Source organism: Carassius carassius, chromosome 7, assembly GCF_963082965.1.
Source record: "Carassius carassius chromosome 7, fCarCar2.1, whole genome shotgun sequence".
Lineage (NCBI taxonomy): Eukaryota > Metazoa > Chordata > Actinopteri > Cypriniformes > Cyprinidae > Carassius > Carassius carassius.
The window spans coordinates 12,553,744-12,578,711 of NC_081761.1; the positions used below are offsets into that span (position 1 = coordinate 12,553,744).

Sequence of the window (24,968 nt, forward strand, 5' to 3'; positions counted from 1 at the left end):
TATTATGAATCTTAGACCTAGAAATGCCAAAAGTGAAGGAATTATTGTAATGTCGATGTAATGGCTGTTAACTGCACATTGTTAGAGCACTCCTTTGTTTTTCTACTGGTTTAAAAAAAAAGAATTAGGTGAATAAAATCATAAAGAATGCTATACATTCAGTCTGTCTTTTCATTAAATGTGTAACCAGATGACTCAGAAGTTCTAAACTGGCAACGTATTTAAGTACAGAAAGACTTGCATGGATATTGCTGGTCTTAGCTGAGTTTGCTCTTTGTAGATCATTAATCTCAGAATGTGAACCTTGCCTGTGTGCTCACAAACACTGGGCTTTTGATGTTAGAGAACAAACGGGAGTTCAACATTGTTGTTGGTTTTTTTTTATTTAAAGAAATAGTTCATCTAAAAAAAATTAAAATAAAAATCTTTACTATAAACAACGCATATGCTTGTATTTTACCCAGCTAGTCCATGTAGTCCAATTTGCTGCTCATTTATTTGACATTTATGTTGTACTAATGACATTTTTAGACTTATTTTATAGACTTTTTAGACATTTATAGACTTATATATATATATACATAAATTATAATATATAATTATAATTTTCTTTTGTACGTATGTACGATGTATAAATTATCAGCCAATTTTTGCTTTTTTTAATTATTGGTATCAGTCAGCTTATTATTAGCAATTGTGATGCACATTTTCTATATTTTTGCTTTTAGATTACTTTTGCCATCATCTTATGCAACAGATAAACACTTGTATTCAAAAACACTAATATTAAAAAACACAAAACTTACAATGAATATCCATTTTTTGTTTTGAACATTGTAAATGTGAACCATACTATGAAAAATAGCTATGTGGAGATTTTTCAGAAATTTTCTGTGTCCTAAAGTAGATTTTCCATTTTTGTATGAACTATTATTTAACTGTCTAGTTTTACAGTTTCAGTTCTTTAGGCATGGGTTCTCCCCTGAGTCCAGCCAGCAGGTTGTTGGCTGCAAGAGCAGACATGGCGTTCCGTGTCGTATATGAAGCACTGGCAATGTGGGGAAGAATCACTGCAAAAACAAACGTAAACAGAATATCAGACCTGTCAAATACTTTAATGAAATCCATGCAGACATGAATGCTTACCGCAGTTTTTGAGTGAGAAAAGAGGATGGTTTGTGGGCAGTGGTTCAGGTGTGGTGACATCCAGCCCGGCTCCAGCGATCAGATCGGTGGACAGGGCTTTATACAGATCCTCCTGATTAACCACTCCACCTCTTTACAATAACAACACGATCAGAGTCGTGCACGGAAGTGCCTTTTTAGGAATAGAGCCACTAGTATACACCAGTACTGTGGTTATGTTCATCTGAAGTTAATGCTATAAAGAGTCTATTTTCTGCCGCATGATCAGTTAGGATTACAGAATTTCCTTTCACCCAAAAACACAATACAATGCAAAATAAAAATGTACGTTGTTCCCCAACATGCACATATGAGTTGCACTTCAAGTGTCAAATGCTCAATTTCAAGTGGTATTTGCTGCAAAACAGCACTACTTATGAACGGTGTGATGCTCATTTTCATAAACCTTTAGCAAATATTGTTTTTCGCCTCTCAAATGTAATTTTCTTTCTCCTGCAAAAATAAAATCTATAATTCTGGTTATTGCAAGATCAAAAACACCTGAAATTTGAACCAAAGTAACAAATATATCCCTAACCAAGCACTAGAATATGTTATTTTTTATTTCATAACACTTTAGATATATTAGTTATCATGAACTAACAATAAACAAAATCTTTGCAGCATTTTTTTCATTTAGGATACTGTTAATGTGTCAAAATACCATTGTTTACTGGTAATCCATATCTGTTCATAATACATTAATGTTAATTAATACAACTTGAAATGTATTAAAGATGTAGAAAGAAGCATTGTTATTATTTAAAATATTGTTTTTGTTAATACAAATCAAATCAAATATTACAAGAAAAACTTTGACTAGACTGAAACATTCTGAACTAAAATAAGTACTTAAAAATGCATTAAAGCTAAATAGAAATATTAATAAATACTTTTATTAATTAAGGTGAAAACAGAAAATATGGCAATAAAGCTACTTCATTATATTAATATATACTACAGTAATATATATATATAAATTCTTCTAAAATTAGCATTTTTTACCAGACTCCTTTGTGTAGTTTCAGTAATTTAACTGATTTGGCTTGGTTTATTTATTTATATAGCACTACTAAAGAACCCCAAGGGTTACCCACAGTACATAAAAGCAAAACACCATCACACACATACTGACCAAACTAACAATCACAAATAACCTCCTATATAATTTGATTCACATAAGCTGCCACCTCAAAGTGAGCTTTCAGCAGTTTCTTAAACATTGACAGAGATTTAGCAGATCTGATATGTAACGGTTCTTTTCATTGCCACTGAAGTGAAATAACTGAACATAAACAAAAGAAAACTTCAGACAGCACTTCGAGGCTTTTACATCTGAACTCTTCAAATAATACTAAACTAACACTGGAAAGAATGGGTTTGTGTACCTGCTTGTGTTGATGAAGATGGCGTTTCTCTTCATCTTGGAGAAGAGATTCCAATTGCAGATCCCATGAGTCTCTGGAGTCAGAGCACAGCATACAGCCAGGAAATCAGACTGCTTGGCCAGCTCATCAAAAGAGACTAAAAACACACGCACAGGTCATTTGTATGCTACCTTGCAATTCCAACTCTCATGTAAATTCTGTGAAGGTTCTGAGATCTTCCCACCATATTCTGCCTCTATCATATTTGCGAGCTCCACTCTCTGCGCCACATCTGTGTAGATGAATTTCTTCACCTTAAATGGCTTCAGACGCTCGGCGATAGCCACACCTACCGAGCACACACATACACCACACAACCTTAACTTAATGCAACATAATCCCCAACTTCATTAGCTAGAGTCATAAAGACATCCTATTCTTTACCAATCCTCCCAAGTCCCAAGATGCCAACTGTGCTGTTTGCAAGTTCATGACCACATAGCCATAAAGTTCTCCATGTTCCCCAGCCACCCCTAAACACAAGTATGAATCAGTATGGATCAGTACACGATTTGTTAGCAAATACGTGAGTGTTCATAGTTATTTACGTTTTAGCCTCATGTGTGGCCTCAGTGAGTCTTCTGGATGCAGCGAGTAACAAGGCAACAGTCAATTCAGCCACACAATCGGTCAGAACATCTGGAGTATATCCTACACGGATTCCCCTGGAAAACACACATGAAAATCATGACACTTTAAGAAATTCAGATCTGAAGTTTACTCACACAACTGACCTTTTCTTGAGCTCATCCAGAGAAAGATGATCAAAGCCCACTGACATAGTGCTGACGACTTTCAGATTTGGACCTGCATTATTGAGACACATTCAGTATGTCACTGCACATGTCCTGATTTGTTTCAACCTGATCATGCATCGCAAGCTTACCTGCAGCTTCCAATAGTTGAATATCAATCTTCTCTGTGAGTACACATAGAATTCCATCACAACCTTTGACCTTTTTCAGCAGCTCCAGTCGCGGCACAGGTTCATCAGAGTCCCACATCTCAAACTGCACCCTGGGACTGTGTGGGTTGAATTAGTGAGAGAAAGATGTGGAAAAAAAACAGTTCAATTATTTACAGTAAATGTATTTGTCTAAGGAAATCTCCTTCAACTGAACTACTGAAAAGCAGAAGCCCACAAAAATCATCAGGATGCATAGTTTTTGTTTTCTTTGACCCCCCAAAATTGCCTTTTTATTCACTAATATGTTTGTAAATCTAAATTGAAATGAGTCTGATATCCCAGATCACTAATGTTCATAATGAGAATGCTCACAAGTTTTTTTATTAACTGTTTCTTGCAGTATCTTCAGCTGAGCAGAGGTTCTAGTTGGAAGACGGTGAACAAATCTTCGGTTTAGAAAATATTTACCTTATTATGGTCTTGATCGGCTAAACTTGCCTGTGCCCATCTTACATGTTATTACTGTTAATATAATTAATTAAAACAGAAACTAGATTAGAGTAGGCCTACAACATTTTATACAAGAATATTAAATTACAAGATTTTAATTGCGATATCTCGGGCAATAACAAAGTTCAAATAATATAGCTACTTAGACAATACACTTAGGGCAACAATAACCGTGGAACACATTTCATGAAACCAGTTGGTGACTCCTTCAACTTACTGTCCGGATTTGCGGAGAATGTCCAGTCCGTCCGGCGGCACCTTGCGCGTCACATACACTTTCGGTAACGTGGACATTGCGCGGTGAAATCCGGTGACGGTACACGGGGCGATCCTCCGCAGTCTCCCGAGCGCTGTTCTACTGCACCACATCACCGAGCTGTATCAGTCAATGACGGGATCTGTGAGAAACGATGACAGAAGATGGAAGCGCCAGCGGGTTCTGTGTGTGGACAGTTTTGGGGGAGGAAACGAATGGGTGGTCTGTCTCTCCTCGACACAGCCGAAGAGCAACTAGCCTATGTAAGATACCTATGTTTTTTGTTTGTTTATTTGTTTCACATTCCAAAGTACCATAACTAATCACAGCACACAGTTCTGATTCGATTTTGTTTCAGTCAATCATTACACAGGGAAGTCGTGGCCTAATGGTTAGAGAGTCGGACTCCCAATCGAAAGGTTGTGAGTTCGAGTCCCGGGCCGGCAGGAATTGTGGGTGGGGGGAGTGCATGTACAGTTCTCTCTCCACCTTCAATACCACGACTTAGGTGCCCTTGAGCAAGGCATCGAACCCCCAACTGCTCCCCGGGCGCCGCAGCATAAATGGTTGCCCACTGCTCCGGGTGTGTGTGTGTGTGTTCACTGCTCTGTCTGTGTGCATTTCGGATGGGTTAAATGCAGAGCACAAATTCTGAGTATGGGTCACCGTACTTGGCTGAATGTCACTTCACTTTCACTTTCACAGGGTCACAAGTGTTGTATTGAAAAGCAATACATATTGAAATACACAAAAGAATAGTTTATGAGTTTAAAACAGAATTCAAATAATCTAGATCATAGATATGAAACACTTTAGCAGACATTGATGTTCATCAAAAATAACAAGATGAAATAAACAAACAAACCAAATTTAGGACTTAGGCTATGTGTATTTTCCGTAGGCTATAGGATTATGATATTTGCAGGATTAGCAGTTCAAAGCTCCTCCAATGTAACTATGAGTTAGAATGTGTGTGTGTGTGTGTGTGTGTGTTCATCTAAAGGTTTCTGGTCAATGTTTGATAGGTCTCTTTGTTGACACAAACACACTTTTTTTGACTGAACCAAATGGTCTCATGAAACACCATGATGCCGAGGGTAAACTGAAGAACAGTAACGCAATACACATGAAACAACAAGAAAACAGTGCAAAACCTTACGAGCAATAAACTTTATAAAAGAGGATTATAAATGTAGCCTATGTGGTGCTTGCAAAAAGATTGCAGCAATTTTTATAGAGGAGAAAGACATCTACTGGGGTTGTGCTTATTTATTTCCTTGATGTTTTTTTAAAGGTTTATTTTGGTATACTTCATCATATCTGGTCCTTGGGCTTTAACTGTAACCATATTCCCAGTCTAGTTACATAAATAAATTATCTAATTTAATTACAAAATAAATATGACTGTAATCAGTTACAGTTACTGATAAAAAAGCGTAATTAAATTACAGTTGCTTATGAAAATGTTAACGATTACGAAGGGGGTTTTCATTCTTTTTTCTTCCTTCTTTCTTCTTTTCTTTTTGATTTAACTGATTTCTTTGATAAATTGCAGTGACTGCTCTAAAAGTTTCATGCTTTTTTCGATAACTGTTTATTTCCTATTTGGGTTCAAAATAAAAAGAAATAATCAAATGTAATGTTACATTACTTTAATAAAATAATTGAAATAGTTACACTACTTATTACATTTAAGGGTAACTTGTAAATAATCTGTAACCTATTACATTTCCAAAGTAACCTTCCCAACACTGTTCCCAGTATAGTACTTCATTCCCTTCATGTCCTGTTGCTTTAATGGCCGAGCAATCCACTCCACGAGGTGGCGGTCGATAGTTTTCCATCACGAGCCCCCACTGCTCACGCGCAGTAGAAGAAGTGTGCTGCTCCCGTTCCTCGCGCACATTGACAGGTAGCTAATTCACACTCTCTTTACTACAGACTTCACATTAAACCTCATCTCACTGAAAACAAGCCACCACAGCCATAAATGCACATTAATCAGAGTCGAGTCTGCAGATATGGGTGATCAGTTTATAGTTAAACAGATAGTAGTCTAATTTAGTGAGCAGCTCAACTAGCCGGTGTGCTAATGATATACAGATATGAGTAAGCAATATGATAAGTTAATGGTTTTATGACAACGTTCTTCGAGTAAATACGAGATGTTTTTGTGTTGATGTGATTCGGTTTGTGTTATAGGTTTTTAATGTAAGATACTGTCGCCTTTAAATAAAGGATATTACATGTAGGATGTGTGATTGCGTGTCAGTGCTCAGACAAATTGCTTTTTTAAATCTATAATGTGTGGATCATATGATAAGGATATGTGTATTTCATGTGAAACATGACAATGCATGCAACTGATAAGGCACTGTCAAGTCATTCAGGGCTCTAATGCTCATGAAAAACATTGACATTTAAAGGAAAATGAATGCAGTCTTAAAAGTCATGGTTTCAGTTGCGAAAAAAAAAAAGAATCTTTGAATGCATCAGTCGACCTGATTTAGACTGATTGGTTTGATAAACACCGGAGATGCCGGTCCTGTGTTTCTTGTGAGCTGGGCAGGTTGATTTAGGACTACTGTAGATTGTTTGGTCAGGAGGGTCTGACAAATGTCATGCCTGACATACTGAGGAAGTTTGCAGCTGTAAACTCAGATGCTCTTGATCTCTCCGACAGGATCTTACAGAGGCACGCCTGAACACCCCCTCTCCCCCTCCCACTATGGCTGACTCCATGGATATAGATGACTCTCTTTACAGGTACACTGTAAATACTGACGCTTAAATGCTTTGAGGCTTACCTTTCTGTCATGTACAGACTCTGATTAGTTAAGGATCAGAGATGTAATCCACCGTTCCTGTGTTTGTGTGTGTGCAGTCGGCAGCGGTATGTGCTGGGGGACAGTGCTATGCAGCAGATGGCCCAGTCCACTGTGTTTCTCAGTGGAATGGGAGCTCTTGGAGTGGAAATAGGTACACCACTCCAGTCCTTTTAACGCATTCATATTTGTAATTCATTGTTTTACCATTCACTTGCTTTTACAACCTCTATAAATGACCTTTATAATTGTTCCTGTAGCTCAATTGGTAGCAAGGTTGGGGGTTCGATTCCCCGGGAACACATGATAGGTAAATATTGATAGCCTGAATGCACTGTAAGTCGCTTGGGATAAAAGCGTCTGCTAAATGCATAAATTTAATTTAATTTTTAATTTATAAATGGCTAATGGCTATACTGTAGAAAATACAGGTACATCTCAAAGGGTCTATTTTTTGTGTATCATTTATTTCAAAAAGTGAAACTTTCATATATTCTAGATTCATTACATGTAAATAAAACTTTTTTTATTTATTTTTTTATTTGTATGATTGGAGTTTACGGCTCTAGAATTAGAGCTCTAGATTAGAATATTTCCTAAAATCAAATTATGTAGATGAAATGCACCAAGGCACTCACATGGTCAGATAAAAAGCCTTTAATAAACTGGGCTTAAAGGGATAGTTCACCCAAAAATGATCATCCACAGGGTATCCAAGATGTAGGTGACTTTGTGTCTTCAGTTGAACATAAACAAAGCTTTTTAACTCAAACAGTTGCAGTCTGTCAGTCATATAATGGAAGTGAACAAGAATTACGGCTTTGAGGGTCAAAAAAACATACACAAAACAAAATTTGTGTAAACACTGCAGTTTGTGACAATACATTATTGTATAAAGAAACAAAATGGTCAGTCTGGCAAGAAACTGAACTGTATTTATATTGCTTTTTTATTTCTGATTCACCACAATGTCCGAATTCTCCTGAATGCATTCTCAACAGCTGGTGTGTTGTGTCTTCTTCTTTTTGCTTCATGGCAGATCACTTATAAGTGCATTATCGCCATCTATCTCTCAAATGGACCATTGACCTCTGTCTACAATCTCATATAGGAGTGTCAATGGTCCATATGAGAGATAGATGGTGGTAATGCACTTATAAGTCTGCGATCTGCCGTAAAGCGTTATACTGTAATGCCTTGCCATAGGATACAACAGATTTTTTACACAAATACCATATTAGTGTTCAGCCACTCTTGAACGAAAATATCCTCTTTGTCTGACCAACATAAAAATATCAACACTCACATTCTATCCTATAGACTACATATGAGGGATTGCAATTAATAAAAGACTTAATTGGATATATATTTCCCAGAAGACACATCTGTAAAAATATTATTTCTCATCATATTATCACAATGTAATTTTCCAATGTTCTAATTTTATTAATTTTATTAGAATTTATTATACGCTTAATTTGTGTTGCTTCACGGCTGTAAGTTGTTGAAAAGAACTTGATTATAATCATAAGAGCATTGTTGCACTTTTTTCACCTTACACAATAGTTATTTCCTATCTTTTGATTTAACTTTCTCTGTGGCCCTGGTTAAAACTTTAGAGTCATAACCTCTCTGTCGAAATCTATTGGTCATGTCCGGTAATTGAATTTAATAATTGTTTCAGTCTTTGAAAATGGCCATGAGGTATGTTTTCAATCAGCCAGGGTGGATGAAAACTGTTAACTGTAAGAATCATATTTCGATCAGTTGGTTTCCTAAAGATCGAAGTATGTAGCTCACCACTGGCCTCCTTAGTTATTTTCAGATCAAGAAAATTGATTTTAGAAACCTGAATATTCAAGGCTCAATTTCAAACTTCTGTTTGTGCCATTAATATACTGGTGAAACCTGTGCAATTCTCATTCTGAACCAGACCAAATCATCAGGACATCATCACTGTATCTACAGCACATAACAATTTTATCAAATGTATTATTTCAATAGCATGTACATGGTCTACAGCCTCGATTGAGCCTTTTTTTGTAATTTTTGTTGGGTGCTGTAATTTACACCACACCAAGTACTAATCAAAAATCTCTCATGTTGTGCAGCAAAAAACATTGTTCTGGCAGGAGTGAAGGTAAGATAAATATTTAGACATATCATTTTCCTCTGTTTTTCTATATACAAATTTTTTTAAGTAGATGCCACTTTTGATCGATTAATTCAACATTTTTTAATAAAAATATGAATTTCAAATGATTCATTAGTTTGAACACTTAATGTATGTAGTATATTGTGAACTAATTTGTATCATTATAGGAGACTTGGAGTATGCTGATTAATTACTGTTCAGTTTTATGGCTGTGATATGAGATTTTGCACATGTGTGTTTGTAGGCTGTCACTCTTCATGACTGTAAGAGAAGTGAAGTTTGGGATCTTGGCACCAACTTCTTCATCAGAGAGGAGGATGTGCATAGCCAGAAGAAGAGGTGAACTGTGCTGAATTCATTCCCTTTTTTGATCGTTATTTTTCTTCTTTTACAAGAACAAAATTGTGACTATAATCCTTAATATAAAATTCCTTTTTAATAAGACTTTAGTCATATCTTCCCCCAATAATAAAGTTAAAATCCTACATTTGTGTTTCTGTGGCCTTATCAAACTCGTTATTTCTGTAAAGATGTGCAATAATCACAATGATTTTCTTTTTCTATTAGGGTGGAGGCTGTCCATTCTCGAGTGGCTGAGTTAAACCCATATGTTCAGGTCAGTGTGTCCACTGATGTCCTGGATGATAGCACTGACCTCAGCTTCCTAAAGAGATATCAGGTTGGTCTCCACTAACAACAGCACATATCTTTATATATATTTAAATTCGTCTAACTTCATTCCAATCCGATTACTTTTATTATTTATCTTATTTTGTGTGTTCATATCATACTTAATGCCTCTATTCTTGTACTTATCTCTTCAGTGTGTAGTGTTAACAGAAACAAAGCTGAGTTTACAGAAACGAATCAACCATTTCTGCCACTCTCAACAGCCCCCTATTAAGGTAAAGACGTTCCTAGACATACTACATAGATATAACTCTCTGTTGGGATGCTTTAAAATACATTTTTGGTGCAGTTCATTGGCTGTGATTTGTTTGGGATCTGCTCGCGAGTATTCTGTGATTTTGGGGAGGCGTTTGAGGTGTCAGACCCTACGGGAGAAGAACCAAAAGAGCTCTTCATCCAAAACATCAGTCAGGTAATGAGAGCGCTGAACTGTCAAACCTTCTCATTTCTTTTTGCATTTGATGCTTTCTTGTCACATTTAGTCTGAGTGCTGAACTTGCTCAGTTCTGTGATTTGGGTTGTTTTAAACTTCCTGTTTTTTGGCAGGGGAATCCTGGTGTAGTGATGTGTATGGACAGCCGAACACATGGCCTCCAGACAGGGCAGAGTGTGTGTTTTAAAGAGATCAATGGCATGATTGAACTCAACGGTACCACTCACCAAGTTACAGGTATAAACACAAACACTACAGTGATCAAGCACAGTGATGTTCTCTGCTCAGATATTTAACTCTGTTTGTGGATTTAGTTCTGTCTCCATACAGTTTTGCAATTGGTGATACCTCATCATTCAAGCCATTTGCTCATGGAGGAATTTTCCGCCTGGTCAAAACCCCCAAAACCTTCAACTTTGTATGTTAACACCACCTTCAGCTGGTCGGTTTATTATTGGTGGAGTATAATGATTAACTCTTTCCTCTATGGTCTGTGTAGGAGATGATGGAGCAGCAGTTATGTGACCCTCAACTTCTTACTCCAGACTTTAGTAAACCAGAGGTCAGAAAGACAGACTCTTTCATTGTTGAAGTACATTTATTATTATTGACCTGAGAATCAGTCACATTCATTGTGTTTATCCAATCAGGTCCCTCTGCAGCTCCATACAATCATGCTAGCTTTGGATGCTTTCCTGGAACAGCATGCTAGACTCCCTAACATCGGGTAATCTCATCTTCAACTTTTCATCTTTTAGGCAGTGTCTCAAGCCTAGTAAGCTGCTAATAGAAGATCACTATTGAATAGGTTTGTCCTACATTAGGAATGGCATGAAGGTTTATTTCTATTAGTGATGCACCAAAATGTCAACAACCAAAGGAAGGCCAGAATCACTGACAGGATGGAACAGTGCTTCTCCAGAAATATTTTGAATATTTTTGATGTCAGTGTCTGTTTCGTGCACACATCATGCCTAAGTAATACGACCATATGAAAGCGGTTTTATTTTTTTGCCAAATTCGTTTTTTTTTTTTTTTTCCAAGATCTGTTTAAGTTAAATTGTAATAGTTGAAAACCATGTCTAATTATTTTAAATCATGAACCATATACGATTTAAAGGGTTAGTTCACCCAATAATCAAAATTGTGTCATTAATAACTCACCCTCATGTCGTTCAAAACCCTTGAGACCTCCGTTCATCTTTGGAACACAGTTTAAGATATTTTAGATTTAGTCCGAGAGCTCTCAGTCCCTCCATTGAAGCTGTGTGTACGGTATACTGTCCATGTCCAGAAAGGTAAGAAAAACATCTTCAAAGTAGTCCATGTGACATCAGAGGGTCCGTTAGAATTTATTGAAGCATCGAAAATACATTTTGGTCCAAAAAAAAAAAAGCATTGTCTTCTCTCCGGGTCTGTTGTGATATTTCAAAAAACTGAAGTGTAGTGATATCGTTCACTTGTTCGTTCGTTGTTCGTTCGTTATCTGGCTCGGCTCGGCTCGGCTCGGTGTTCATCTTCAGTTCTCTCGTCACAGCAGTTCAGTCAGTGTACTGTTTGAGTAAATGAATTACTCTGGGATATTGGTTTGTTTGAACTCAGAGGGAGTGTCAGCCACATTAAAAAAGTTAACAGCTTAAATGATTTGTGGATTAATGCTTATATGAACCGTTTCAAACGATTCAGTTCGATTCGGTGAACTGGTTGAAGAAGATCCGGTTACATCAAATGATTCGTTCGCGAACCGGATATCACTAAACTGCAGTGTTTTGAAATCTCACAACAGACCGGAAGAGAAGACAATGCTGAATAAAGTCGTAGTTTTTGCTATTTTTGGACCAAAATGTATTTTCGATGTTTCAAAAAATTCTAACTGACCCTCTGATGTCACATGGACTACTTTGATGATGTTTTTCTTACCTTTCTGGACATGGACAATATACAGTACACACAGCTTCAATGGAGAGACTGAGAGCTCTCGGACTAAATCTAAAATATCTTAAACTGTGTTCCAAAGATAAAATGTATTAACATTTTACCTAAAATTTAAGTTTTAGGGCCTTATCAAATCCATTTTCCCCCCAAAAATTCTGTTTTATTTTTCCCAAAAGAAGGCGTAAACATTAACATAACATGTCAAAAGCTTCCTTTAAGTTAATATAAAATTTTTATCTTGAAGTGTTGTTGTGAAGACATTTGAGTTTCTATGTGTATTTCCAAAAATTGTGTGTATTGGGGCTGTCCAAAAATGCAAATTTCAAATATTCTTCGAATAAAATTAAAAAAATCCACATTCCAATGCAAAAATGCTGCATTTGAATTCTAGTTCTGCGTCAGCCTTCACTTGCATCTCGCACAAGAGAGTGGTATGTTTAGAAAGCCATGTAAAATTAATGTCAGTTCAAAAATATGTCTCAATTTAATGGCGGTTCATCCAACTGTATCTCATGTTTTTAAATGAAGAAAGCAGACTACTCTTTGTGATTGGTTTTTGGTCCTTTATATTAAACTATACATACACTATACATACATGCATAGTGCTGTTTTTTTTTTTCTAATTGTTTGAGCAGCTTCGAAATTTAAATTTAGTTTTTCAGTCATTTTGTTTGTATGTGATTATAGAAACTAGATTTTATCAAATTAAATTTGTTTATCTGACAGATGGCTCAAACTGTTTATCACCTGTGAACCTAACACCCTGAACAGTTGAATTACCCAAATTTAATTACTAAAACTTTATTAGGATTAGTTTTTGGCTAAATGAAAAATGTTTCATAAATGTTTCTCTTTCAGTAAAAATTAATTTTGGTGTATCATTAGTTTCTATTTACACAGCATTGTGCGGAATGGTCTTGTCCGCTGTAAAGTTTTAACGGTTTAATGAATGGCTTCTCATAACTGTACTTTAAATGTAACGTCAAATATTGTGTCATTTCTCATTGAGTGTGGACAGCCAAATCATCTTTAATTTCTCTCTCTCTCTCTCTAATTGTGATTGACACGGATGATTTAAATTGTGATGGATTATTTTCCTCTGCTTTGTGTAGTTGTTTGCAAGATGCTGAGCTGCTCCTGCAGTTCACAGAGGAGATCAGCAGAACACTTAAAAACAAAGTCAGTTTTGTACAATCATTCACATAGTCACTTCCTGTTGCGCACATCTTCAAACTTCCGTCTTTTAATTTAAATGTGTTTGTTATCAGGTTTGCATAAATCAGGAGCTGGTGAGGTGTGTGTCGCGCTGTGCGAGGGGATGTCTCTCTCCTCTAGCCGCAGCGGTGGGTGGTATCGCTAGTCAGGAGGTTTTAAAGGCTCTCACTGGAAAGTTTTCCCCTCTTCAACAGTGGGTAAGTCAAAGCCCAGATGTTTTTTCTTTCCTGTATGTTACCATTCAAGGGTTTGGGGTCTATACAATTTTTAAATGTTAAATACTCACCAGTGCTATATTAAAAATAATATATATTTAAAATGAACTTATTACATTTGGAAATATAAAGCCACATAGTCATTCTAATGTGCTACCTCTGGTGCTTAAGAAACATTTCATTTTATAGATGCCTAATGTTTTTGTGAAAACCGTGATACAGGATTCTTTAATAAATAGAAAGTTTAAAAGAGAAGCAATTATTTATTTTATATAAAATAGTAAATATTTAAAAGTCTTTCCTGTCATTTTTCCTGACTTGTCATTAAGTTAAAGCAAGTTTTAAATGCCATCAGAAAACTGATTTTACTGACCCCAAACTTTTGAATGTTAGTGTGTGTATGTATGACATTGATATAAAGAGATGCTATTTATTCTTTGGTAAATGTGTTTATACAGTTTTATCTCGACGCGACAGAGGTGGTTCAGCCCCTTCAGTGTCTTCCTGCTGAAGAATTTGCCCCAAGGTGAGCTTGACGCCAAGTGCTGAGCTCCACAATCTTGTTTTGTTAGTTCATATGTTACTACAGCTGTCATTTATTGTTGTAAGATGTTGTAATTTCTTTAAATCAGTGGTTCTCACCCAGGAGGCCTCAGCTAACTTCCAAGAGGGCCTCAAAATGACTTAAAATAAGACAAAGCAAGCATTAAAATGAACTGAAACAACTGTTTTGTTAATTAAATAAATTAAAACAATTGTTTTAATTTATTATTTATTTTGATTAAACTCAGCAACTCTGTTTCTTTCTCCAATAAATAAGTTTCAACTGGAAATATGCATTGGCCTAATTTTAAGTGTCATTTCTAGACCTGGCAAAGTAATGTTTGATAAATATTTTACAATGACTATAAAGTTTTCTTAAAAATTAAAATTTTTTGTGAGATTCTAAGAATTGTGAGAAAAAAGTATTTAAAAAAAATGTCATCAAGTATTTACCTACAAATATCGTTGCGGCCTTGTAGTCAAAAAAAAGAGTTGAGGATCACTGCTTTAAATGTTTATTTTGATGTGTGTTTGTAGGGGTGACCGGTACGATGCGTTGAGGGCTTGCATAGGAGAGTCAATGTGTTTGAAACTGCACAAGTTTCGGGTTTTTATGGTGAGTCAAAAGTATAGTTGATACAGTAGAACATGAACCGAAATGTCAGTTTAAAAGTTAGTATCACAGCCAAACTTGAACCAGATCAAATGTGTGATTGAAAACATAGTATATATTGATTTGCTTATTTGCTTACTTAATATGTGAATGTAGGTGGGCTGTGGTGCTATTGGCTGTGAGATGCTAAAGAATTTGGCACTAATGGGTGTCGGATTGAGCAGATTCTCAGGAGAGGTGGGGAATAATACATCACTACAGAACTTCTTTTTTTAATTTTATTTTTTAATCCTCAACTGGTCCAATTCTTAAAATCCTGTTTTAATTTTTGTTTTTAGACATGCATTACTGATCCAGATTTGATTGAGAAATCCAACCTCAATAGACAGTTTCTTTTCAGACCTCAGCATATACAGGTATATTTTTTATTTGATAGTTCTTCACTCTACTTCATTCATGAAATACTAATCTCATGAGTTGGATTTTCTCTAATTTTTTTCTGTTACTCTGTCTGTAGAGGCCAAAGAGCACTACAGCTGCAGCAGCTACATTAGAAATAAACCCAGAGATGCAAATAGATGCTCATCTGAATAAAGTGTGTCCTGCTACAGAGGATGTGTATAGTGATGCTTTCTTCTCCCATCTTAACCTGGTGGTCACAGCACTGGACAACGTGGAGGCACGGAGATATGTGGATAGGTAATTCATGACTAAATAATTGCTTTTCGGTGTATGACATGTGGGCTTCAATTCTTCAGAGGCTGTTTTGTGATCTTGCAGTCGGAGTGTATCCAATCAGAAAGCTCTGTTAGACTCTGGTACCATGGGTACAAAAGGACACACTGAGATCATCATCCCATACCTCACCGAGTCCTACAACAGCCATGTGAGTGTGTATGTTTATTATGTACATGTGTGTATATATAGGCTGTGTACCAGTTTACACATCTTTTGTCTATCTGCTTTTTCTCATCTGTGATTGTGTTTCTTAGAGAGACCCACCGGAGGAGGAGATTCCGTTTTGCACTCTAAAATCTTTTCCTGCTGTTATTGAACACACCATACAGTGGGCCAGAGACAAGGTTGGTATTTTATTGTATTTTATTGATCACTGTACCCATTACTGCTGTCAGTACCATCATATTTATTTCAGAGAATAGTTTTTATTTGATTATAAATCAAATGAGAAGTGACAATAGATAAAATATTTAATCTATAAGGCAACAGTGTGATATTTTGAAGATAAGAAATTTAATTTTATTATATTATTTCACATATTTTGCAAGTAGCTTTTATTCAACGGATTTACCAAACTGGATAGCATTTTGATTTAGAAGCCATCCGTTTCTGTGTAAGTTTACAGCTATTTTAAATTTGATTGACTGCTAGCTTCCTTGTCGTGTTTTTCCAACCTTTTCTCCAAAAAGCTCAAAATGTCATTACCATCACACACAATATAAATAATACACCACCACAAATACCAAATATCAACTTAAATGCTAATCAGAGACATGTTTGGATCTTTATTTTAGAACATATGATGCATGTTTTAATCTAGACATGAATCTAGACAAGAAGTAGTCAGAAGTAGCCCTAATTAAAGAATCAACCCTCATTTGTCAATCTTTTACACTCTGGATGTTTTGCATTCTGGCTTTGAAATCCTTAGTTTCTGTGTGTGTTTGTTCAGGTGATATATAGATTATATTTAACAAATATTAAAAACGGATGCTCTGTGTTTGCATCTTTTCCTTGCATTTCCTATGTTTAGTCAACTTTTACCACAATCAGCCAAGTTGTGAATTTAATGACCACTTAAATTCCTTTTATTGAATCGTTTTTTGTTTGTTTGTTTGTTCAGACTGCACATCTAAAAAGGATGCCAATTTTTGACCACTCAGAATTTGTTTTAAAGGGACAGTTCACCCAAAAATGAAAATTTGATGTTTATTTGCTTAACCCAAGGGCATCCAAGATGTAGGTGACTTTTTTTCTTAAGTTGAACACAAACCAAGATTTTTACAGTTTGGACATTGTGTGAATCAGAGGTAAAAAAAAAATATATATATATATATACTGTTCAGTTCCTTGCACAGACCGATCGTTTTGTGTCTTTACACATCAGTGTATTGTCTTGAGCCACAGGGTTTAATTTTGGTTTTGTTTGTGTATGCTTTTTTTTTTATTGTATGTTTTAGCTGTTATTCCCATTGACCTCCATTATATGACTGACAGACTGCAACAGTTTGTGTTAAAAATCTTGGTTTGTGTTCTACTGAAGAAACAAAGCCACCTACATCTTGGATGCCCTGGGGGTAAGCAGATAAACATCAGATTTTAATTTTTGGGTGAACTATCCCTTTAATAATGAAAAGAGGCCAGAAATGACCAAGTTTGTGGTTTGATTGTCTCTAGTACTTCGAGATGTTGTGAGTGTTCTGATTAGTGATCTTGTTTTTGTTTTGTGTAGTTTGAGAGCGCTTTCTCCCACAAACCCTCCATGTACAACATGTTCTGGCAGAGTCATTCATCAGCTCAGGATGTGTTACAGGTAAAGACATATTACCACATCTAAACTCTGATGGACCCATGTTTGGTGTTCACCAAGCCTGGTTAGGGATCTAATTCCAATGCTTGTGTGTGCAGAAGATGATGGCCGGGGAGAGTATGGAAGGATCGTTTCAGGTGATTAAGTTGCTGAGTCGGAGACCCACTCATCTGGATCACTGTCTAGCTCTCGCTCAACTCAAGTTTGACAAGTACTTCAAAAGAAAGGTACTGGAAGGGTTGTGCGTAAATCTTTAGTAATAATATAGCAATTGTCTTGTAGTAATGACCACTATAATTCTAACCCGTTAAGAGTATTTATAGAATAGTAATAATATTTTTCAATGATTTATAATATACTCAGGGGTGCTCATAAGTGGTCCGCATGCACGACCAAAATAAAAAACGTGTTATATTAATATGTTCTGACAGCGCATTTGCATACATTGCGTACATGGTTGACAGCTGTTAATACACAATTACCATTTTAGATCACAAACTGTACTATATAAGTTTTATTTTCAACCTGAAAGCATAAATCTAGGCTATGCCCTGCCGTTTTCAAAGCACAATGCAAATCTGTGTCATTCATCCACTGACGCTCTTTAATAAGCAGCGCTAAATCCGGAAGCATGTATACTTACTTGCCGGCAACCCGCCAAAATAAAAGCCTGCTGATTTTAAGTTTGAATATGATGAAAATGCTTTTATTTATTTATTTTTAGACGCTTTTATCCAAAGCGACTTAAAATTGGGGAGTACATAGTGATTCTTCTTAAAGAGGCAAACAAAGAAAGTAGTAGTAAATATTAGCATTTTAGTTTTAAGTTTACTATAAATAAATGTATTTGTATTTAATACTAGGACTGCCTTTTATTTTTAATAATATTATCACACACTATTTTTTAGTTTATTTACTATTATTTTTATTTTAAAAAAACTAAATAAATAAAGTGCAATAATATTATAACTATTATTAATTCATTTTCTATAGTTATATTTAATGGGTCACGCTATATGCAGTGTGAGGACCAAAACAAATCTCCAGGTTCTCCTATGAGAACCAGGCTGAAAAAATTATGCGCACCCCTGAATATACTAATACATTACCTTTTTTTTTTTAGATATGTTTATAGTGTGACATTTTTATTTTAATATTTCAGGCATTACAACTACTGCACTCATTTCCACTGTACACGCGGCTAAAAGACGGCAGTAAGTCACGCGCTTGACTCCCTCATGCAGAGATGCTGTATTAAAAGCCAAAAGTCTTGTCTTTGCCCCGCTGAAGTGTTTTTCCTCTGTTTTCAGGCCTGTTCTGGCAGTCTCCCAAACGGCCGCCTTCTCCCATAGAGTTTGACCTCAGTGACCCACTGTGAGTATCTGAATAAATATTCTGTCGGTAGAATGTGCAAAGAGATATTCAAGCAAAGAAATCTCAAAATGTCTTATTTTCCTCCACCAGGCATTTCAGTTTCGTTGTCAGCGCAGCTCGCCTTTTCGCTGACATTTACAATATCTCATATTCAGAAGAGGTAAAACTAATATTGAACACATAAATCTGGGTCTTTATTTTTATTTTTAAATTTTTTTTTACTTAAATACAATTCTTTTTTTAATATTTTGTTGTTGCTGAATAATTCTTAGAAACTTACCTACGAGGCTGTTTCAAGTGTTTTAGCTGAATTGAGGGTTCCTGAATACAGACCAGCTGAAAAGGTATCCGTTCTTTCCCTACTTCCGATATGTATTCAGTACTCGGCAACCAATGAAAATGTAACTGAATTAACTATAAATTTAACACAACATAATTTCGAGTTGTTTGTGAAATGTGTATCCGTACCGTTGTTTTTCATCATGCCAATTTTTTCGCATAACTATACACAATACAGGGTTGATGAGAATGTACCGTATTTTTCGGACTATAAGTCCCACCTGAGTATCAGTCGCATCAGTCCAAAAATACGTCATGATGAGGGAAAAAACATATATAAGTCGCACTGGACTATAAGTCGCATTTATTTAGAACCAAGAACCAAGAGAAAACATTACCGTCTACAGCCGCGAGAGGGCGCTCTATGTCTTCAGGGGAGACTACAGGAGCACTGAGCAGCATAGAGCGCCCTCTGGCGGCTGTAGACGGTAATGTTTTCTCTTAGTTCATTTTTTTCTTGGTTCATGTCAAGTTAATTTCGCAGTCGCAGGACCAGCCAAACTATGAAAAAAGTGTGACTTATAGTCCGGAAAATACAGTAAATGTAAAATGTAAATAATTGTAGAAAAAGAAACAATATTATGAAATATTTAAATAATAATTTAAGATCTTTGGGGGTATTTTGAGGGAATACTTTAGGTTTTTTGGCTGACAAAAACGATTTAGAAATAAAATAGAAACAAATAGAATTGCAGTATTATTGTATCATGACCAGAATATTGATTTCAAATCTTACCACTAGGATTTCTGTCCTTAAGAGCCAAAGACACCATTTGATGCATTTGTTCATAGATTAAAAAATGAGCCATACACTTAGTGGTGCTGAAATTGCAGACTTTTCTTTTAAGAAAGGAAAGATTACTAAGTGTTTGTTTGTGTTTTAGCATATAGAGACCGATGAGACTGTTAAGAAGCCTGATCAGTTGAAAATGACAGTGAGCAGTGAAGAGGAGAGAGAAGCAATCTCACAGCTACAGGAGGCCATCAACTCTAACTTTGTAACACCAGGTGTGATGATCCACATCCACTCATATAGAACACATAACAGCTGTATGAGCTCAACTATGTCTAACCTTTTTCATACACTTTATTTTCCTCTGTCTATTTCTTTTGTATTTAGAGAGGCTACACATGAGTCCACTTTTCTTTGAAAAGGATGATGACACAAACGGACACATGGATTTCGTAGCATCGGCGTCAGCTCTGCGAGCTCAAATGTACGCCATTGAGGCCGCAGACAGACTGCAAACCAAACGAATTGCGGGTAAAATCATCCCTGCTATCGCCACATCTACAGCTGCTGTTGCAGGACTGGTGAGAGAAACAATCCTGTTCAGAGAAATCGTTTTCTATGGTAATTCCTATTGTTTTCAGTCGATTGCATTGGTTTTTATTTTATTATATTTTCTTTAGGTGTCATTGGAGTTGATTAAAGTGGCTGGTGGTTATGGATTTGAGTTATTTAAAAACTGTTTCTTCAACCTGGCCATTCCAGTCATGGTGCTCACAGAAACAGCTCAGGTCAAGAGAACCCAGATCAGGTAACAGCAACACTCGTGCACCAACTGGCACTAGTAAGAATGAAAAATTGTGTGTTTCTTGTCTTGGAATAATTTGGTCCTTTTGTTTTGACCAGAGATGACATCTCCTTTTCTATCTGGGACCGTTGGACTATCTTTGGTCACGAGGACTTCACCTTGTCTGATTTCATGAGCGCAGTAAGGGTGTGTAGCATTTGAGCTTGAAGATCAGTGATGTAAAGGGTGCTTTAGCCATCAGAGACCAACTGCACTAAAGAAAAACACAGATATGGATTAAAACAGCTGCTCATTCTCTGAATGTATAATAGCAGCAAGTTTGGAAGAGAAATGTAAAAAAAAAATTTAATCGAGCAAATTTAGGTGTCAGCACAACTCTTTTAAACTGATAACATTAAGAAATTTTACTTGAGCACCATATCAGCATTGATTGGTTTCTGAAGGATCATGTGACACAAGACTAGAGTAGTGACTGCTTCAGAATTGGCATCTAAGGAAAGTTTTAAAATGGTTAAAATAGAATTTTACTTTTTTTTCTTCACTATTTGTTCTGTGTTTTTGCCTTTTACTTTTTTAAAAAACATTTAACCCTTACCAGTCTCAAAATTATGAATGGTCATGTACCTGAACATGATTATTATCATTTATTTTTAAACCAGTGGCCTTCCTAAAAACAAGTTTAAGATACAGTACAGACCAAAAGTTTGGACACACCTTCTCATTCAAAGAGTTTTCTTTATTTTCATGACTATGAAAATTGTAGATTCACATTGAAGGCATCAAAACTATGAATTAACACATGTGGAATTATATATGGAATTATATACATAACAAAAAAGTGTGAAACAACTGAATATGTCATATTGTAGGTTCTTCAAAGTAGCCACCTTTTGCTTTGATTACTGCTTTGCACACTCTTGGCATTCTCTTGATGAGCTTCAAGAGGTAGTCACCTGAAATGGTCTTCCAACAGTCTTGAAGGAGTTCCCCGAGAGATGCTTAGCACTTGTTGGCCCTTTTGCCTTCTGTCTGCGGTCCAGCTCACCCCTAAACCATCTCGATTGGGTTCAGGTCCGGTGACTGTGGAGGCCAGGTCATCTGGCGCAGCACCCCATCACTCTCCTTCTTGGTCAAATAGCCTTTGATGCCTTCAGTGTGACTCTACAATTTTAATAGTCATGAAAATAAAGAAAACTCTTTGAATGAGAAGGTGTGTCCAAACTTTTGGCCTGTACTGTATTTTAAAAATATTTTAGCATTAGTTAAGAATTAATTAATTATCCAGCATTACATAGTAATTAGCTTTATGCTTAATTTCAGGAGGACTATGGAATTGAGCCCATCATGGTTGTTCACGGAGTGAAAATGCTGTATGTGCCGGTTATGCCAGGTCATAACAAGAGACTCAAGCTGACGTAAGGCCCAGCAGTAAAGTAACCCAATCTTTAAAGCTGTGTCATTTCTCTGTGATCCAACATGATTGCAAAAATAATAACATGCTTTAATATAAAATTGCCTTTTTGGTTCTCTTATGCATTTCCATGACAGTACCCTTTTTCTCTTCTTACAGAATGCATAAACTGATTAAACCCTCAGCAGGCAGAAAGTATGTTGATCTTACCGTATCATTTGCCCCCGAGGTGGATGGCGACGAAGACCTGCCCGGTCCCCCAGTGCGCTATTACTTCAGTCGAGACAGCAAGAGCGGAGAGAAGGCCTGATGTACACACTCACTCTCTCTCCCCTTTCTTGCCCTGTGGACCACAAGTGGAGTAGCACTTGATTTGACTCATTGTACATAGTGAATTTTTGTTTTCTACTGGTTTATTATTTTATTGCACAGCATTGTCTGTGCAGATGCCTTAAGATAATTATATTGTGCTTCAATGTGACTATAATAATGATTAGAATATTAATACTCAAAGTAAAACAAAAAGAAAGTGTTTACATGACTTCCCCAGGGCTTATTATTGTCTGTTAGTCTCTTAAACTGGGAGAGGACTAGGTAAAAGTCAATAGAGGGCTTGTAAGAGATGAACATTGCTCACAAATCGGCAGTTATCTATTTGCACACGTTTTGGAAGGATATTGCAGAAAAGTTGTCACTGTAAGCAACACAAACGGCAAAGATTTTGCATCTGGTTTAAAATGTTTATCATCGGCATTCAGCGAGTCATCACATTTCTCTGAATGCGGCTGTCAGGTCCTTTATGATCTTAGCTTTCATTAAAGAAAATTGCATTTTAAAATGGCAGTTCAAAATGCATTCTTGGTAGTGACACTAGGGGGCACTATAGTTAACAGTATCCTTCTACCCATCTGCTACTATTAACTGCTTGATGTGCTGAGATTCATGAGTGAAGAGGTTTAAAGGATGAGACAGTGATATAGGCATAATCCCATACATGAAGGTATATTCATATCACTAAGTCTAACCTGCATGCTGACATCGAAACCAGGCTTTTCACAAGTTCCTTGCTGCATTTTGCAGTCTTGCTGATGTCATTGACTCATCCTAAAGTGGCCTTTAGGCAACTGGCTGTTGGTAAGCACATATTTGATTAGCAGTAGTGATCAGAAGTTACATACACACACAACCTGATGTAATACTAAGCTTTGTGCTTACAGTGGACGTGTTGGAATGCACACTGAGCCGGAAAAACGCAGAAAAGGTTTCTAGTTTGATCCCTTTAAAATGGTAAAGATTCCCTCTCATGATGTCAAGCATTTACAGTTTATAGGAAAATTATATCTGATGATATCTAAATGAGCTAAACCAATGATTGGAAAATATGATGTCGTTGTGACTACAGTATTCAACAGAAAGTCTAATAAAAACTTTTAAGTTAGAATTCATTTACCTTTTTTTCCTCTCCTTTCTTGTTCCAACAAGAAGGCAGTTTGTTGTAGTGTGCGGAAAATGTATAACACTGACATAAAATATATACACCACTGTTCAAACATTTGGGGATAGTGATGTTCATTTGAAAATAAATTAATAGTTTTATTCAGCAAGGATGTGTTAATCCTGGGGGAAATTGATCACAATTTAAAAAAAAAAAAAGAAAAATAGCTTTGCTATCTCAAGAAAAATTACAATTTACAATGTATTTATTACTGTATTCTTAATAAATACAGCCTTGGCAAGCGTAAGACAATTAATCATTTTTATCAACCTCTAACTTTTGAATGGTAATGTATAATTGAATTAATGTTGATATGCTCTTTTTTTATTGTTATGTTTCATATTGTGAATAATTTATATAACCCCACGTTTATGATACTTTCATGCTACTCTGTGACTGGAAGTTTGGATCTATAAAAGTGTTTGATTCGTGGCACTGCTCTCTCCATAGAACACATGAAACAACTCGCCTGTGTCTGTTCTTGGCACGGGTGCTGCTTTGAGGAGTGGAGATCGACCTCTGGGTCACTTGGGACAGCATGTCTGAGCGTGTGCTTTCAGGACACATATTCCTTCTGTTGTTTCACGCAGCCACTTCAACAAATTCTCATACATGGGCTGGGTTGAAATCAATATGAAATGCCTTTATATCTACCTATTTAATACATCACACACAAAAAGAAAAGGTCTGTTTTCTTAACATTTAAACAGATTTTTTTTTTTTTTAATTTTTGAGTGTAAATTACATACCCTAGATCAGACAGAGGAGGAGGCCTCAGGAATTCAATTTACCCTGGAGTGTTAAATGAACTGCTTGCTGCAGTCTGCTGGGTCAGAGTTCACACCAAAAGTCTGCACCCTCCCCCTATCCCACACACACACACAGCCAAAGACAATTGTGAGCACAGATGGTTAATGGCTATCTTGTTTAACATGAATGGCTACAAACTTCTCTTTCTCCTCCTGTGCTGCCTTCTCCCAATAAAGATAGTGTAACAGTATAATATAACAGTCTAGACACTGGACAGCTGCTAGCTCCTGAACCCTTGTCTTATGCAAACTCATTAAAGTTACGGGATCTTTTCTGAAATCCATTCATTAATTAGACCTAATTTAAACAAAGATCTTTTTTACCTTTATAGAATCTTTATTTAATTGCAGTTTACCAAGTTTTTAACTGCACCATTAAACTATCTTTCAAAATGAAAAATCTTTTTGAGTGCATGTTGACATAGTATTTATTATGAGATTTGAATTATTGTTTCTGAGAGCTTCTGTTTTCAGCGGTACATTAGCTCCAGTTTAATCCTAATTTAAATTGATTAAGGTTCTCTGTCTCTCAAAAACTTTCCGTC

At 36.1% G+C, this 24,968-nt stretch overlaps 2 protein-coding genes across 4 annotated transcripts; one reads left to right on the plus strand and one right to left on the minus strand.

Moving 5' to 3' along the window:
• Nucleotides 1–875: 875 nt before the first annotated feature.
• LOC132143561 (glyoxylate reductase/hydroxypyruvate reductase-like) lies at nucleotides 876–4,528 on the minus strand. Its single transcript, XM_059553895.1, has 9 exons — nucleotides 4,247–4,528; nucleotides 3,499–3,629; nucleotides 3,347–3,419; nucleotides 3,161–3,277; nucleotides 2,997–3,085; nucleotides 2,797–2,901; nucleotides 2,574–2,709; nucleotides 1,147–1,277; nucleotides 876–1,070 (listed from the first exon to the last, which is right to left on the minus strand). The coding sequence occupies exons 1-9, from the start codon at nucleotides 4,396–4,398 to the stop codon at nucleotides 949–951; spliced, it is 1,056 nt and encodes a 351-aa protein (XP_059409878.1). The 5' UTR covers nucleotides 4,399–4,528; the 3' UTR covers nucleotides 876–948.
• Nucleotides 4,420–23,568, plus strand: LOC132143560 (ubiquitin-like modifier-activating enzyme 6). Of its 3 annotated transcripts, XR_009434259.1 has the most exons (34): nucleotides 4,420–4,548; nucleotides 6,969–7,051; nucleotides 7,170–7,264; nucleotides 9,222–9,250; nucleotides 9,510–9,604; nucleotides 9,833–9,944; nucleotides 10,090–10,170; nucleotides 10,245–10,367; nucleotides 10,502–10,625; nucleotides 10,703–10,806; nucleotides 10,888–10,950; nucleotides 11,039–11,115; nucleotides 13,436–13,502; nucleotides 13,592–13,735; nucleotides 14,212–14,279; nucleotides 14,834–14,912; nucleotides 15,066–15,146; nucleotides 15,248–15,325; nucleotides 15,427–15,608; nucleotides 15,690–15,795; nucleotides 15,902–15,991; nucleotides 17,380–17,460; nucleotides 17,556–17,684; nucleotides 18,620–18,671; nucleotides 18,768–18,831; nucleotides 18,922–18,991; nucleotides 19,104–19,175; nucleotides 20,055–20,178; nucleotides 20,291–20,484; nucleotides 20,584–20,711; nucleotides 20,807–20,894; nucleotides 22,029–22,123; nucleotides 22,279–23,253; nucleotides 23,337–23,568. XR_009434259.1 is itself a non-coding variant. In XM_059553893.1 (33 exons), the coding sequence occupies exons 1-33, from the start codon at nucleotides 4,450–4,452 to the stop codon at nucleotides 22,427–22,429; spliced, it is 3,228 nt and encodes a 1,075-aa protein (XP_059409876.1). In that variant the 5' UTR covers nucleotides 4,420–4,449; the 3' UTR covers nucleotides 22,430–23,568. The 3 variants fall into 3 exon arrangements, 2 of the variants coding, with proteins under 2 accessions (XP_059409876.1, XP_059409877.1); XM_059553893.1 differs by having other exon boundaries at nucleotides 22,279–23,568; XM_059553894.1 differs by lacking the exon at nucleotides 4,420–4,548 and adding an exon at nucleotides 6,093–6,197 and having other exon boundaries at nucleotides 22,279–23,568.
• The last annotated feature ends 1,400 nt before the right edge of the window (nucleotides 23,569–24,968 follow it).